The sequence below is a fragment of the Brassica napus genome, chromosome C9 (genome assembly GCF_020379485.1).
Source record: "Brassica napus cultivar Da-Ae chromosome C9, Da-Ae, whole genome shotgun sequence".
Classification (NCBI taxonomy): domain Eukaryota; kingdom Viridiplantae; phylum Streptophyta; class Magnoliopsida; order Brassicales; family Brassicaceae; genus Brassica; species Brassica napus.
This window is the reverse complement of record NC_063452.1, coordinates 45532833-45550350: the sequence shown is the minus strand read 5'-3', so window position 1 is coordinate 45550350 and position 17518 is coordinate 45532833. Positions and strand designations below refer to the sequence as shown.

Here is a 17518-nt window from a genome sequence, read left to right as displayed (position 1 = left end):
GTTTTCTAAATCATACTCTCTTTTCCTTTGATCATTGGTTTTTTCATTATCTGATCAGAGAATCTGTTTGGGTTCTTTTTACATAGGAAGGAGGGAGAATTTGTATTCAGACAATGATGATGGACAATATAGTTACCAGGAGAATTAGTCGTTGAGGATCACGTCATTACTTTTGCTTCCATACGATCCATTTTTTATGGTCTTATACTCTGCACTTTCTACAATTTAACATGAGGACCATCAGCTATCATTCTTATGTTTGACAAATGAATTCAAATTTTATCAGATTTTAGAAAACACACATATTCGAAATACATGACATACAACCCCGAAATTGAATATTTACCCTCTAATTTCAGATTTCCACATTCCCTAGAAATGCAGGTAAAGAAGACGGACGATTGAATCTACACAGCATCAGTTTGGAAACAAATATAAATGCGCAATGGTATAAAAAATATTAGACAAATTGGAAGAAGACTGTCTCTGTTCTCGGGCGACCAAGTTTCAAGTCACTAAGGTGATAGACTAATAACTATGCACACTAACAACCAAAAATTGAAAAATTGACCATATACAAACTAACAGTCTAAGTCATTCCATCTCTCCTAACATACTACAACTTTCTTCTCCCTTATCCGGGTCTTGGAAGATGCAAAATTTGAAGAACATAGCTCAAATTCAATGCTGTGACTTTGCTCCACGACACTGCATTGGTCTCCTCATTCTTATTTGTCACCCTTATCTCAATTTTTGAAGTACTATACTGATGTAATAACACTGAAAGCTTCTTTTAACAGTAAAAGATGAGATTTCTTTGTTGAAAAATCAAACATGAGAAGATGCATTGCTATTAGCTCTGGTAATAAAAACTCCACTCGTCTCTTTTAAAAACTCCACTCACCTCTTTTAGAAAAATAAAGAGAAGATATTAAGAAACATAGTAAAATAGCTTCATTAACTATAAAATGGTACATTGCTATATTTGTTCTTCCTTTTTACAACTGAAAAAGTTTAAAACAAAGTTGATAGAACATGATTTTTGTGGACTCTAAACTGAAGAAACCAAGGAATCACACCTTTGATCATGTTTCCGCAGCATCAGAGACGTCATAAATCATAAGAGCCTGCTGTTACTTCCTCTGCTAGACACAATCCGGTGAAAAGAGTTACCAACCAAGAATGAAAACGTTAAGCAACAAAGAAAGCTAGGAACTTACATTCATTTGACTCTGAATATCTCTTGTCTCTTCTTTGGTCTTGTAGGAGGTTTTTTCCCATCAAAGGCCGTGAAATCTTTTTCGACTAATTCCCTCAACAAAGAAACAAAAGAAACAGAGAATTTCAGTTTCTGCGAATCTCCATCCCCACCTCCTTCGTTACTACCTCTCTTGACGCCAGTGATCCTCGTGGGCTCATCTCCAGGTTCGTTACAAGCAGCTCGCCTCGTCCTCAGATTCCAAGGCGGAGCTTCTGCTACGGCATCATCGCCTCCATTTCTTAAAGTTGATACCTTTGTTTCCCCTGAAATGGAGTTCGATACATCTCAGAATCGAGAAACAGAGAGCAATTCACCGTAAATATTAAATCAAACGATTATATAGATTGTAATAACAGACTTACATTTACAAAATCTAAGTATAAAACAGATTGTATAGATTTCAATTCACCATTAATGCTACAGCATCATCGCATCCATTTCTTAAGAAAGATATAGAAGATGGTTTGGAGAGGAGCAAAGCATACCTTTTTATACCGTAGAAACACCGCCTCTAAGAAGATTAACATACATTGAAGTGTAGATCGTGGAATGTTTAATACAATGGATCTGGAAGCTATCTCGTTTCGATGGAAGGAAAGAAGGTGAAAGGACGTGATCGAAACCCCAACCAACGGAATCGTCACGCCGACTTCCGCATCTCAGTTTCTCCAATGGCGTTAATCAAAGATTGTGAGGAGCTCAAATTTCGAAAACACTGAGTTTCAAGAGTTTAAGTGTTTAGCGGGCTGGGTTCCTTGAGGACATTATGAAGCCCAATATCACACAATGAAACCCACATCTATCGTACAACTTAGTTAACAAAACGCATCGTTTTAATTAGTCGGACACATGTCAACAGCACATAACTCGACTTTGTGGCATGGAGATGACTCGGCGGCATAGGAGTGAAGCAAACACTATTATATATATATAGATAGATAGATACACACATTAATAACCTTATTTTTTCTACCTTGCTTAAAATTCATCACTAATTTTCTCGAAGCTCGATTGAAACAATTGGGTAGGCATAGAAAAAACAACAAATTTGAAATAATTGTTATAAATCAAGTGATGAATGTCCATAACTGGCCCGGTCCATAACCGGCCCGGTCCATAACCGGCTCAAATCCTAGAAGAAAGAGACATAGCCGAAACCCTAGAAAGAGGAGAGAGAGGCGGCCGCATGCCTTAGAGGAGAGAGAGAGGCGGCCACAAGCTTTAGAGAAAAGGAAACCTTATTTCCTTTTCCTTGTATATGTAATCTTTCCATTTATGTATTTAGTAGTTATCCTAAATCTAGTTGGATTAGGATTTGTACCATTTCCTTTTATCTCTATCTTGTAAACCTTATATAAGGGATGTCTTATTCATTAATGAAATAGATAGAATTCTCATTCTTTTACAACACGTTATTAGCACGATTGTTCTCTGCAATCTAAGCTACAATCACCAATCCCTTAAACCTAACCTATCCGGCGACTTTAACCTAATCCCAACGAACCCTAATTCGTCTTACCTCGCGTTCCAGCTCGTCAGCAACCGATCTGCTCCATCCCTAAGGTGTTCCTGATCCTAGACGACCTCAGCTTCCGTTCGCATCACAACCAGCTCGTGTTCCCGATCAACCAGCTCGCAATCCCGATCAGCCGCTTGCAAACCCGATAGGAAGGAGACACGTCCCGTCCCGTTCAGCTCGCATCCGACGACAGCCAACTCGCGTCCGTCCGTGTGCAGCTCGAGGTTCATCCGTTCTCCTTGGTGGTCCGGTTTCAACCGTACAAACAAAGGTATAATGATTAATCTAAGAACATAATGATCAAACCCTAAAACCCTAATCCATTATTATGGAAATCCAATGTTCTTGATAAACCCTAAAAATTGGTATAACCTAAAACTGATCATCTTATAATCACTAGATTGAAATCGATTCCATTAGAACATGTTGATTGATTGTTCTGATCTGAATTATGAAAACCCTAAATCTTGGAATCGAAAACCCTAAAACCCTAAAGCTTGAAATCGATTTTAAATTGTTCTTGCTTGATTGAATGATTGATGATCTGAGTTTTAAGATTAATAGATTGATTGAATCTCGAAACTAAAATCTTAAGACCTTGAAACCTTGATCTCATATTGCTAAAATCGAATTCTAGTATTGCTTAAATCAAAACTCTAATTTTCATAATAAGAAACCGATTGATTAGGGTTGTTTGCATAAACATATAAAACTGAATATGAATTGCATTCGTCTTGTTTTAAAATATCGACCAGCATGACATATAGATCGTATAAACTTGAATAGTTTACAACATAGAATTGTATAGCCGTGCGGCCTAATATAAAATCTATGATTGATCGCACCATGGTGGTTTTAGATTGTTTGAAAACATGATTGTATAAGACTTGCTTGTGGCCGAGATTATTGATTGTCTTGCGGCCACATAATCACATTGTGAAACCCTAAATTTCGAATGATAATGTGATTCAGATGTCGAAAATCTCAAACCTAGACTATGCTGCCCTTAATCTCTCCGGAGACAACTATTTGCAATGGACACTTGACACAAAGATTAACTTGAGGTCAAAGGAACTCGGTGATGCTATCATCGAGGGCAACAATGAGACTGATAAGAATCGGTACATGGCTATAAGTATTATACGCCACCATCTCATTAAGTGTCTAAAAGATCAGTACCTCACCATTAGGCCTGGGATTTTTATCCATAACCGAATACCCGAACCGGAACCGACCCGAAATGGACCGGTTCGGTTCGGTTTCGGTTCTAGGCAATTTATCCGATGGGTATTAGTGTTAATTATCCATGGGTATCGGTTCGGTTCCGGTTTTTACCCGAAACCGAACGGGTACCCGTTTAACCCGAATTCTATGCTTAAAAACATAGATTTGTATCTTTCGAGGGTTGAACCCGGGTTGGATAGGCAAAGCAACAACTGCAATACCACTAGACTAGTTCAACTTCGTTGTATTTAATACATATTACTAATATATATACGATTTCTATTAACTTTTTTTTTAAAAATAAAATAAATAAATAAAAAACTGGTATATAATTATTTTATTTTGTAAATATTTATATAATTCACATAAGAAACGGGTACCCGGAACCGACCCGAAACCGGTAGTACCCGATCCGAAACCCGAACCGAAATTTACTAAGTACCCATTGGGTATAGAATTCATTTATCCGAAAAACCCGGACCCGATCGGATCTTATCCGAACCCGAACCGAATATCCGAAGTCCCAGCCCTACTCACCATGGAGAATCCACTAGACCTTTGGGCCGCTTTACAGCGACGATATGATCACCAGAAAACGGTGCTATTACCAAAGGCTAAACATGAGTGGAAGAATTTCAGATTCATGGACTATAAGTCTGTGGATGAATACAATTCAGTATTGTTTAAGATAGTCCCAATGATGAGACTTTGTGGTGAGGAAGTAACCGAGAAAGAGTTGATTGATAAAACGTTCTCCACGTTCCATTCGACGAACGTGTTGCTGCAACAACAATATAGAGAGAGAGGCTTCGCCTCATACACTGATCTGATCTCGTGCCTACTCCTGGCCGAGTCTAATAATGAACTCCTGATGAAAAACAGTGAGATGAGACCCATCGGAACAGCAGCATTACCAGAAGCCAATGAGGCTGAAAAGAAAGATCCCAAAGAGTGCAACCACGTCCATGATGATAAGAGATCACACGGCAAAGGCCGTAGTAGATACAAAGGACATGGCCGTGACAACTACTCATATGGCCGGCAAGGAAACCACAATAACCGTGGTCGTGGTTCCAGCTATGGCCGTGGCCGAGGCAGTTATGGCCGTGGTCGAGGCGGCATATCCAAACCGTCTAACTCGACCAAATCAGCTTGTCACAGATGCGGGATGAGTAACCATTGGGCCAAGAATTGTAGAACCCTAAACATCTATGTGAGCTCTATCAAGAGAGCCTTAAGAACAAGAACCCAGAAGCCCATATGGTTCATGATACCGGGTATGATGCTGATGATGATTCCGACCTTGAAAAGGACGACCTCTTGGATTTTGAGACTTCTGAATGTCTCAAAGACTAAAATCGACATCTTGTCTTATTGTTTTATGAAATGCTTTGAGTTCATTGATATTATATCTTGCCTGATTTTGCTTGATAATGTGAATGATTTTATTGATAAAGAAATTACCTAAAGGGCATTATAGTACGGGTATAGTAGCCTAGTAATAAATATATGGCCAAAGCATTGCCTAAAGGGCATTATATACACCCAAGAATGTATGACCCATTGAGTTATAATAAAATGGTTTCCAAATAGAAACAATTGGCAAAAGGAAACAAGTTCCTTCAGATTTAAGAAAGAAAGAAAACGCCTAAGACCCTTTTAAGAAAGTGGTCAAGACTATACCTATGTAATCTACTGATCAAAACTATGCTACAGATCAGTATGATAAGAGGCAAGAGCCGTGGTGATCATACTGATATATCCCACGAAAATTATACACTTTATGGCAAGACCGGATTAGCCATCCTAGTCTAAACGTGATGCAAAGATTGATATTGAGAAGGCACAAAGAGTTATCCCATAAGATCTCACGTTGTGAAACATATACACAAAAGGAAACTCATTAGGCTTTATTGTCCTACATCACGAAATTATAGTATGTTCATGAAGGGGAGAGAAGATAAACCCGTGATACATGATCAATACTACAAATTCGTGAACAAATACGTGAATCATGGTCTATGACCATGATATAAACGGCTTGGCCGTGCAGTCCATTACCTATAAGGATCGGACATCCATCCTAAAGCTTAGGGACATCATGGATTTACATGTATATAAAGTGAAAATATATCAGGCCATATAAGTGAGCATAGATATTCCCATCTCAGATTGAATACGGGTCATAAACCAGACATATATCATCTTAAGAGACTTTGAATAAACCACCACAGACATATGTGCCGTCTAAGATGGAACCTCAGAAGAGGATTGAGAATATATGTTGGATAAGAGTATGACTTTCTCCCACGACTTCTAAGAGACCTTGAGCCAAATATGGGTGATCAGAAAGTGGCTAGGTACACGGATTGCATGATCAATGAATCCGACTATCCAACATTAAAAGGAGAAAGCTATAAGCTGGTAAAGAGTAAAGAATGATAAGAAACATAATGATATCAACCATCATTGTCTTGGCAAAAATCCTCGGATTAGACTTATAGACGTCCAAAGAAAGAAATATTATACATAGCTAGCTAATCGAGATGCCAGACACTGGCCCGAAAAGAAAAGAAAAGAATGACTAAGTCATACCAGCTTAGCACCAAACGAATTTGATATCCTAGAAAGAGACATAGTCAAGTTGCTACAGAGTCTATACAAGATAGACCAATAAGTTCCATAAGATAAGAATCCTCGGAAAGAAAGCAGAAAGGTGCATAGAAAGATAAAGACAAATCCAAGGTCATTAGGGAAACCAGACCAGACATAGAGATAAGGCTGGCCAGCTGAACATCTAAGGTACCAAACCATGTAGCTTGGGACGCCAAGCTGCTAGGTAACAAAGGTCCTGGATAATGAAATCTCAAATCGATTAGATCATGTCTGGAACACAATGGAACCATATATAAGTGTCGACACATAAAGATATATTTGTACATAAGAGAGTAGCACTTGAACATAAAGATATAAACAAGGATCAGAACCCACGAAAGAGTACTCATAAAGATTAAAGATTAGATTGAAAAGATAAACGTGGGGTTTAAAGTATCTATAAAGAATAGATAGGCGTATTGGCCATACATACATATACAGAAATGCCATCTGAGATAAACCAGTGAAATATATGGGTCTTGTGAGGGAAAAGAAACCGTGAGATATGGTACATGATCACGAGGTCTAAAGGTGTTCATGTTTCCTACTAACAGCATACGATCATAGCTTGTTACACAAGGATACTCACAGAGACCATGGAACAGATTATAAGGAGATAAACTCCTATGTGGTGGATGCTGCTACACAATTTCGAAATTGACAAAGGTCTGGTCATAAGAAAGAAATTAGATTGACATATAATGATGTAGTAAGCAGCATATGGATCACTGGATAAAAGACATCATTGTTCCTAAGCTGTTCATGGACTGAAACAAAGCAGCTGCATATAGTATGTAATACTAGTAAAGGAGTTCTATAAGAACGATCAAATTCAGTCCATATATAAACTAATAAAGAAATTCGAATTCCTTGTGTTTATACTAAACCAACCTAAAGAGAGGTTAAAAGGTTTATACAGATCTGTGACACTAGCATGGACCGACTAGATTATAGTACGGGCTAGTGGAAAAGGAAGATCAGCCCAAAAAAAGGTAATTCAGATTGCCTCAGCTTGCTACCTCGGATAGCATGTTCTCCGGATAGACCAATCCAACATCAGATCCCTTAGATAAGGATCCGGCATAGCAGAACAGTCTGTTGCTCCTGTGAGGCTGAGAGGAGACATTTAATCTATCCTTCTCGATCGGATACCAATAGGTTGCAGTCCATAAGAATGTGTGATCGAAGTCCATGACCTAATGTATATTCAGTGTGTGATATGATCCACGGCAGAGAGGTCATGGGACGCCATCAAGATATGGATAAAGGACTGCAATGTATGATATATATGGCATTACCGAATGCAAGAGAGATTGATAACCGAGGTCCACGAATGTATTTGGCTACAGAGCCATAGTTTGATAAGACTGTAAAATCCTTGCAGCAATGATCTTGGACGCTCATGGAACGAGTTGCGGACATATATAGACAATGTCCATATATAATTCAAAACATGAATCGATCAGAATATAGTATGGTCGATGGTAGTCCGCACTTTATCATCATAACCAATCATAATAGCCAAGGTATTCGAGAGCTTATGTGGATGAGATCTATGACTCAACATGATAATAGAGAAAGATCAATGGACAAGATATTGGTACACATCCGTGTAGAAGATACACCGGATCATAGGTTTACAACCTGAGATTATTAATTTTATGGAACCATGCTCGGTATATTGTCCATATACACACGATTTGCAAAGACTCATGCACACATGAGTTTGCAAAGAACCGACAGTGATCTTCGAGTACAATGCAATCCACATTGCTCAGCACATTTACTTTACTAAGACACAAGATGTCAAAGGACATGAGAAAAGGCCGAAGAGGTCGAAGTGGTCCAATTACGGTTCAGTAATAACTTGACCGATTTGTTTACTTCCCACCTGCACGTTCAGGAAGATCACGCATCAGATGCGTAGACTAAAGAACTTCCACTGAGGTTCACATCAGGGGGAGTAGTACGTGTTGTACTTTTTTTCCTTCATCATGGTTTTTGTCCCACTGGGTTTTTCCTGATAAGGTTTTAATGAGGCAACGTGAAGCGTATTACAATCTTGTATGGTTATGGCATCCAAGGGGGAGTGTTATAAATCAAGTGATGAATGTCCATAACCGGCCCGGTCCATAACCGGCCCGGTCCATAACCGGCCCAAACCCTAGAAGAAAGAGACGAGACATAGCCGAAACCCTAGAGAGAGGAGAGAGAGGCGGCCGCATGCCTTAAAGGAGAGAGAGAGGCGGCCACGAGTTTTAGAGAAAAGGAAACCCTATTTCATTTTCCTGGTATATGTAATGTTTCCATTTATGTATTTAGTAGTTATCCTAAATCTAGTTGGATTAGGATTTATACTCTTTCCTTTTATCTCTATCTTGTAAACCTTATATAAGGAATGTCTTATTAAATTATCGTTCTTTTACAACAATAATGAGTGTTGTATTGGTTAGTTTTCTTGTCCACAAACGTCTTTTTTTTTTTTTTCTAACGATACACAAACGTCTTTCTACGATTTTATACTGGCAATTCGAACATTGCGGTTCATGATGTGTCAACCAATGTCATATACATCATGTATGATTATGAGTACATTAATATGATTATGCTGGGTTGATCAATAAACTAAATGAAACAATTTGCTTTCCCTTCCAAATCATAATTAACCATCACGTTTACTTTCTTTGGTACATTAATATTTCTTAGAATTTAATTCAATTAATCTGCAAGGCGTTGGCGGAATCAGCTTTCTTGCCACTTTTTAGCTGTCACAAATTCGAAGAAATTAAAGAAAAGGGAAGAAAAGTGCACATCGATCATCAATTCGTGTATTGCACTCCACTTCTCATTTAACTACAGAATAGAACCCTTTTGTTTTCTTTTTCCTTTTTTAACAAAACCTTTTTTTTTATAATAACCCTTTTGTTTTCTTCAACTTATTATTCCTCTGATCTCTTACTAGATCTCGATCCACGCAACCGCATGGATGTTATTTTCAGTTTTATATGCATATATATATTTATTTTAGATCATTAGTAATATACATATTTAATTTTAATCATATATTTAAATGTTATGTACCTATTTGGCTATTTCAAATACAATAATTTATAGTTTACATGTTGTAAATAACCAATTGTTTAAAACCGTCACATGTATTTGTTGTTTCTTGTTATATATGTGTCTTATTGTATTTGCATTTAGTTATTAAAAAAATATGTGCATGAAAAAACCATATTTAAAAAATATTTTATATTTAATTTATGTTAAATTTTTATCCGTCTTTCAAAACTGGATTTCCTTTTAGCAATATTTTTTTATGTTTATTCATTTTTACATAATATATTATTATATATACAAAAGTATAAGATATGTTAATTTTTATACATGTATTATATATTCTGCTAATTTTAAGCCGTTATGACATCATATTAGATTTGTTAACATAAAATTTTAATATTTTATGAAAATAAAATTTATAAATTTATCAGTTTAATGCAATTTATCATATTTAGTTAATTATAAAAAATTTAACATGATTTATTATGATTATAAAATAGATAAAAGTAAGATATAATTCTTATTTTTAATTTTATAAACAATAACTGAATATATATTAATGCATAATAATGGTTCATTGCTAATTACAAAATTAGTGAAAATATTTGCATAAATTTTTTGAAAATTAAGATATTGTTAAAATATTTAGATCAACATAATAATTTTCTTTTAATATGATTGATTGTGATTATATAACAGATAAAAATATAATAGAATATTTATTTTTAATTTTATAAACGATAGCTGAATATTAATGTATAATAATATTTAAAAACTAATTACGAAATTAGTGAAAATATTTACATACAATTTTTTGAAAATTAAGATCTTGTTAAAATATTTTTAAACATATTTTTCAAAAAAATTAACATATATATATATATATATGTTTATATTTTAAATGGAAAGATATCAAAAATATTATGATTAAAGTATTTCAAAGATTATCTATATTATTAGGCTTATTAAAATACATTTAATAAAAACAATTTAGGGTGGTCTAACTTAAAAAAATCACACATGAAAAAAGTTGTGACTTATATTTTAATAGAATATATATTTTATTAAAATTAGTAAAAGTTTTCTAATTGACTACACGGTTATTGTATATTAAATAAATTTAATTTGTTAGTAATTTTAGCATTTTGATATATTATAAGTTGAAAACCCAATTTTATGCAGAAACATAGTTATAGAAAGTTAATTAGAAATGAGCCCACTAATTATATATGCGCAGTGCTAAATTTTACTAAGGTAAACTGATTTTCTTGTTACCCAACATATTAACCATAACACAACATATATTAAAAAATATATAGCACTGCGCATATGTAAAGTATTCTGAAAACTATATTAAAATGCCACAGTAGTCATACACATCTAAAGACCAGGTTCGAGCAACCAAATGTACAGTCAAATTCGAACCATATTATAAAACAGACAATTATTGCAATGCTTAAACCCAATTTTCGTTACAAAATTGAAGTAATAATTTAATTAAACCTATGAACATAAGATTCGGTGACTAAGCGAGCGAGTTGGTTAACATATTTTAAAGACTGTCTAAATTTATTGTTAAGATACTATTAGTTAATACAAAATACATTTAATAAAAAAGTTTGAAAGATGAACCAATTTAAAAAATTCACACATAGAATGCCGTGACTTCTGTTTTAATTGAAAAGATATAAAAATATGTAATCGTAGTAAAAACATGAATCGATGGTCATTACTTAACTTTATATTAATCGGGCTATTATTAATTCATGATGCCTATTAAGTCTGTTGAAATTCATTAGAAATAGTATCCTGAAAAGATGTAGTATTACTTGATTTGTGTATACTTTTTTTCGACTTGCTGTATTAGTTTTTTTTTAAACATCTGATTAATTATGCTATTATAACATTGAGAAATATTAAATAGACGATTTTACAGCCGACAATTCTACTACCATACGAGAATGCACGTCTGACTGCATCACTCCAAACCGTCCTATGAGATTTATTTTCGATGATACGTCATGCACTATGCTGAAGACTTCTTGTAACTCATTTTCTCCATAATCCGCATAATTTCTGGGGTTTGAACCCCAGACTTTTTGATGTTGAAGCATTAATGAATCATTAATCAAACCACTACAATAAGAGGCTTCCATGGTGTATTAATTGCAATTAAATAAATGCTTACCCGATGATAATTTCTCACTACCCATGATATAAAACAAACCAAGGAAAATATATATACTAAAAACAAATTGTATACTTTTTAAGGAAAATATTTGGTAAGAAAAATATGAAATATTTTGGTTTGTTCACATGCAACAAATAAATATGCATGCATTTGAAATAAATAGAAGCAAGATAACAAGTTGGACAAAACCTTTAATATAAGAGTTAACGTGAACCGCGGAAGAAAAACAGCTTCAAAGTTCACATGCAGCTTTGCTCTTTTTATAAACTAGGTCACATACATATCACTTGGGCTATAAGCTCATAAGGCAGATACCACGTTTTTCAGCCAAATTCATTCGGAATTAAACGTACGTATATTTGTTATGAAAAAGATACAAACTGTATAAACTACAAACGACATTTCCATAAATTCCATCTAGCAGGTTACTTATAGAAATTAAAAATTTTAGGAGAAAATGATTCAAAATATAAATCGGTGTTTATTAGAAATATTGTATATATATATATATATATGTTTGAGTTTTTTTTCTAAAATAATAATGCCATTGTTCTTAATAAAAAGAAGGAATCAAAAATGAGGTTTGTGAGAACATACTGAAAATAAAAACAGTAAAAACATCTTTATCGCGAGAATATAAGTTCGTAAAATAAACCATTAAAATATGCATGACATTATAACATCAACGGGAGCATTGGGATATACACTAACAATATATATTTTTATAACATGTTTCTGTTTTTTTGTTAATTTTTCTTTTTATTGTAATTATTTTATGATTAACAAATGATTAAGCTAATTATTCATTAAGATTATCAATGATTTTAAGCGTTTTTACTTTTAACGTGATAGCTCATGCAAAAAATCACTTTCTAAATAATAATGTAGATAAAATAGATTACAATAAATATCACTTATATATATATAATATCAGTTAAATATATATTTTATGTATTAGCATTCACATAGTATTATAATATAAGATAATTTTACAATAAATATCACTTACATATTATATTTATACAATTATTTAACTTTAATATAAAAAATTGTTACTCAAAAACAATATAGATAAATCTTGATTTATAGTATAGATTACACCCTAACTCTTATCCATAATTTATTTAAAATAATAATATTATCTAAATTAATGAATTAATAATTCAACTAAAAATTCCTAAAAACATGATAAATAGACAAAATTTTCTAAAATAGAAGATGACAAGTAAACAAATTCACTTCTCAAATAATAGTATAGATAGATATGATGGAAATTAAATACTAGGATTTATGTGGAAATATCTGAAATTTGATCGGGAAAAAATGTTACCTGATTGAATGTTTATCTAAAAACTTTTCTCTTACGACTAATAAGGATTTAAAAAAAAATAGTTAAAAATGGGATTTTAAAAACATTTTTTCATAATTTTAACGTTATACATATGTGGATTCTAGCCTAATCTACTTTGACTCTGTAAACGCCCTTTCCTGCTTCGAAAATTTCAGAAACCTCCACAATGATCAAACTTTTTCTCGATCGTCCAAGTGATAGAACTAAAAACAATGACGGTCTACATTGTTTAGCTCTACGCTCTTCACAAGCGACAAGTTTGACTTTAACCCTCTAATCTACAAAATGTTTTTTTTTGTCAACCATTTGCTATATTAATGGAATAGAGATACAAGTTTATGCGTTTTTAAGTTTTGACACAAATTTATATCTTTATGAAAATCTTATTCCATTCAGGAGTATAATTTGTAATAGTTTTTTCTGTTAGTACTGTCCTCTAATAACTTAAGATAAATGGTATAAAATAAAATTAGTCAAAAATATACAAATAAAATTTCAATCTCGTATCAATATTTATTATGTTTTTCTCAGAAAGTATTTATTTTGTTTTATTTACCGTGATAAATTAATTGCCAACGATCTATTTTTAAACCCTAAATTCAACTTTGTGTGTAATCAACAATTCCAGATATTTATATATATTTAAAATCTTCACTATATAAAAAAAAAAAAGTCGGCCACAGCCTCTTCCGCCTCTTACATCTTCTTCAAAACGCATTCTCTACTCCATACGTACTACGCTCCTCCGCTACGTTTGCTTCCTATCTAACAAAGCCAAAAAGAAAAGCAACAAGTGATTTCGATCGTACCTTCTCTCCGATTCACTCGGTTCCGATGGTATGTTCTTCAATCTCTCCATGTAGTTTCAACTCTTTCTGCTTCTGAAACTTTCGTCACTCACACGATGGAAGAGATCGAAGGTTTCTATGTCGGTTTTGATTGAGTTTTCTCCGTATTTTAGGGTTCTTATGATCCCTGTTTCGATTTATGGCGCCGCCTAGGGTTTTCCTCTGTTTCTCATTCTTCGATACGATACTATACGACTGCCATGACTGAATCTGAGCTCTGAGTTCTCTGATCCTACGATAATGAGTTTCGAAATGATTTCAAGTTTTAATGCACACTGAAAATCTCTATTGCCGTTTTGTGAATTCTGATTAGTCGTTTAATCAGAATCTCACTCTGTTTTTCCACAGATGAGTTCCGAACCGTTAGATAGCGATGACTCGGAGCCTTTCGTGGAATCAGATCCCACCGGTAGATACGGCCGTTACGACGAGCTATTAGGCTCAGGCGCCGTCAAAAAAGTCTACAGAGCCTTTGACCAAGAAGAAGGCATTGAGGTCGCGTGGAACCAAGTCAAGCTCAGATGTTTCTCCGACGACACTGCCATGCTCGAGAGGCTTTACTCGGAGGTCAAGCTGCTTAAGAGCCTCGAGAACAGCAACATCATCGCCTTGTACAAGGTCTGGAGAGACGAGGGGAGCAACACCTTGAACTTCATCACCGAGATTTGTACCTCCGGGAACCTGAGAGAGTACCGTAAGAAGCATAGGCACGTGTCCATGAGAGCTTTGAAGAAGTGGTCCAAGCAGATTCTCAAGGGACTGGATTATCTCCACACGCATAAGCCGTGTATCATCCACAGAGATCTTAACTGCAGCAACGTTTTCGTCAATGGGAACATCGGCCAGGTCAAGATTGGTGATCTTGGTTTAGCTGCGACCGTGGGGGAGAACCATGTTGCTCATTCGATCCTCGGGACGCCGGAGTTTATGGCCCCTGAGCTATACGAGGAGAGGTACACGGAGATTGTTGACATTTACTCCTACGGGATGTGCGTTTTGGAGCTTGTGTCGCTCGAGATTCCGTATAGTGAATGCGATAACGTCGCAAAGATATACAGAAGGGTGAGCAGTGGAGTCAGACCAGAGGCTCTGAACAAGGTAAAGGATGTAGAAGCTAAGGCCTTTATTGAGAAGTGCCTTGGGAAACCCAAGGCGAGACCTTCTGCTGCTGAGCTTCTTCGTGACCCGTTCTTTGACGGGATAGTCGATGATGATGATGATGATGATGAACAAGTAGAAAACAATGAAAATTGTGGAACTGGTCGTATTGTTTCTTAATGATGTATGGATGGATACATACAGTGACCAGTTATTTTGTCCTCTATTGGGCTGAGTCTATTTTTTACATTTTGAGATGCATTGTTTCGTTCTTTTTCTTATTAGTTTGTGCATAATCTTCTAATTCGAGATGAGTATTGCCATATTACACAGCTTTCTTCCCTTTACTTCATAACTGGTTTCAAACATGAGAGCGCGCGCGCGGACTCTGTAATTTTATTTAGATCTTTGAACAAAACTTTTGTAATTATGCTCATTAATCTCTACGTACATCATTATTTCTTGGAATCGAGTTTGACATTATGATAGTATTGATTTTATTTACATTTACAAAATGAAAATCTTTTTACATCATATACCACTTTGCTTGTATGATTTTATGTTTGTACTCTTACACACGTCAATATATTTAATCAAGTTTTTGGGCAGTTGTGTACTAACACACGCCATGTGTTTATTTGCAGCTGTTTCGTATTCTGAGAATGTTTTTTGACATTGGCATGCCCCATTAACAATGTATATATTGGGAGAGAGTCAACGAGTTATATGTATGTATGACAAGTCAATACATTGTTAACTTTTGAAGCAAGGAAAGTTTTTTTTGTTGCCAACCGATTTATGTGGATTGGTGATCTGATATGAATAGTTGACATAGTTTTTTTTTTTTTTGATAATCCAGGTAATCCGGACACTCCGGAGGAAATCCGACTAGCGCCTAAGTACACCTCCGTAGAAGGCATCCTGGAGGGCCGCCTTTTTCACCTCATTTTAATCGACGGTGGCCAACGGGATTCGAACCCGGGTCCGTAAAGTTGACATAGTACTTTTGTTTCTTTTTTTTGTTGTTGTTGAAAACAATACTTTTTTTTTGAAGAATGTATAGAAGATGGGTGGGGTATTTTATCCGTTAATTTTGTTTCGATTCGTTATTTATTATGATTCGATCCAAAAAATCTGGATATCCGTAATTCTTCGAATCAAAGCAAGTATTAAAAATCAGTATCCGTTAAAAACGAAGTAAATCACAAATAGTAAAAAAATTAGACTTGGATATTCGCTCCGCTCCGACTTTTATACAAATAGATATAAATCTACAATTAAATATAAAATTATAAACGTATAATTTTATATAATTATTATTTTATTAGTTTTATTTATAAAATTACTTATTCAATTATTGAATTAAAAAAAATATCTAAAATTTTATGTTTTATAAAAAATGTAAAAAAATTTCAAATTTATGGAAGATATTTTTTTCACTAATATTTACTTTTTTATTTTATATTATGTAAAGTATATTTTTAAACAGTCTCGAATATTTTTTTTCTAGATTTTGTTTGTATAGAATAAAGTGGATGAAATATATGTATATATTCACAAATATCTGTCAATTTTCACGATATTTGAAAAATTGGATATTCTTCTTTTTCGAATGAAAGCAAATAGAAAAATTAGAAAACCGTTAAGTACAAAGTAAATCACTGAAAATTATGGTAGTATTCGATCTACGCCCACCCTATAGAAAAGTGATCCATACGCGTAGAAGAGACGAACTATTTATGTTTTCGATTGACAAAAAAAAACTGTTATTTTTTTAAATAATATTCAATTCATCGAAGTATCGCTTACGCTTATAGTGTTTAGTGTTTACTCAAACGAGTTTGCTCGTTGGGATACAATTCTGTTTAACTGGTAAATTTTATTTAACGGGTACGTATTAACTTAAATATATTATTAAATGTGTAAAGTTGGCATATGCATAATGTGGTCTAAGAGCATCTTTATCCCCACCTCTTAAGTGGATTCTTAAGAGGTAGGTTCCACAATTTTGTTAAAACCCACCTCTTCCTCCTCTTCTGTAAGAGGCGAGTTTGGTGGAGTTCTTATACTGTTTACGGATCCTACTGACATGTGGCGGCCTGCGATTGATTAGTTTTTTTTTTTTTTTAAATAAGACAAAAATAATAATAATAAAATAAGAACACCAAATGGAGTTTTAGGGTTAATGATGCTCTAATGGTTTTATGTCATCATATATCCTTTGTAGATCTTGGGTTTGAACTTAGAAACTTATTTCCATTTTTTTAGTGTTTTTTAATGAGTGGCACAATGGTAATTAAGTCTTCTTCTT

The 17518-nt window shown here is 34.3% G+C and overlaps 2 protein-coding genes and 1 long non-coding RNA gene across 5 annotated transcripts; 2 read left to right on the top strand and 1 right to left on the bottom strand.

Annotated features, from left to right (window-relative positions):
* Nucleotides 1-446: 446 nt before the first annotated feature.
* Nucleotides 447-2007, bottom strand: LOC106417685. Of its 2 annotated transcripts, XR_007328725.1 has the most exons (4): nt 1747-2007; nt 1221-1524; nt 1080-1142; nt 447-906 (listed from the first exon to the last, which is right to left on the bottom strand). It is a non-coding gene; the product is annotated as an uncharacterized LOC106417685 (long non-coding RNA). The 2 variants fall into 2 exon arrangements; XR_001283383.3 differs by lacking the exon at nt 447-906 and having other exon boundaries at nt 932-1142.
* Nucleotides 2008-3752: 1745 nt separating this feature from the next.
* On the top strand, nt 3753-5360 carry LOC106373148. The gene is made up of 3 exons (XM_048768034.1): nt 3753-3901; nt 4887-5122; nt 5233-5360. The coding sequence occupies exons 1-3, from the start codon at nt 3753-3755 to the stop codon at nt 5358-5360; spliced, it is 513 nt and encodes a 170-aa protein (XP_048623991.1).
* Nucleotides 5361-13918: 8558 nt separating this feature from the next.
* On the top strand, nt 13919-15554 carry LOC106417698 (probable serine/threonine-protein kinase WNK11). Of its 2 annotated transcripts, none has more exons than XM_013858467.3 (2): nt 13919-14098; nt 14458-15554. In XM_013858467.3, the coding sequence occupies exons 1-2, from the start codon at nt 14096-14098 to the stop codon at nt 15385-15387; spliced, it is 933 nt and encodes a 310-aa protein (XP_013713921.1). In that variant the 5' UTR covers nt 13919-14095; the 3' UTR covers nt 15388-15554. The 2 variants fall into 2 exon arrangements, with proteins under 2 accessions (XP_013713921.1, XP_013713922.1); XM_013858468.3 differs by having other exon boundaries at nt 13921-14098; nt 14423-15554.
* The last annotated feature ends 1964 nt before the right edge of the window (nt 15555-17518 follow it).

Coding starts and splice junctions, on each gene's coding strand:
- LOC106373148 (XM_048768034.1), top strand. CDS start 3,753: ATGTCGAAAATCTCAAACCTAGACTATGCTGCCCTTAATCTCTCCGGA. Junction 3,902..4,886: donor AATGAGACTGATAAGAATCG/GTACATGGCTAT, acceptor GATGAAAAACAG/TGAGATGAGACCCATCGGAA. Junction 5,123..5,232: donor TTATGGCCGTGGTCGAGGCG/GCATATCCAAAC, acceptor AGCTCTATCAAG/AGAGCCTTAAGAACAAGAAC.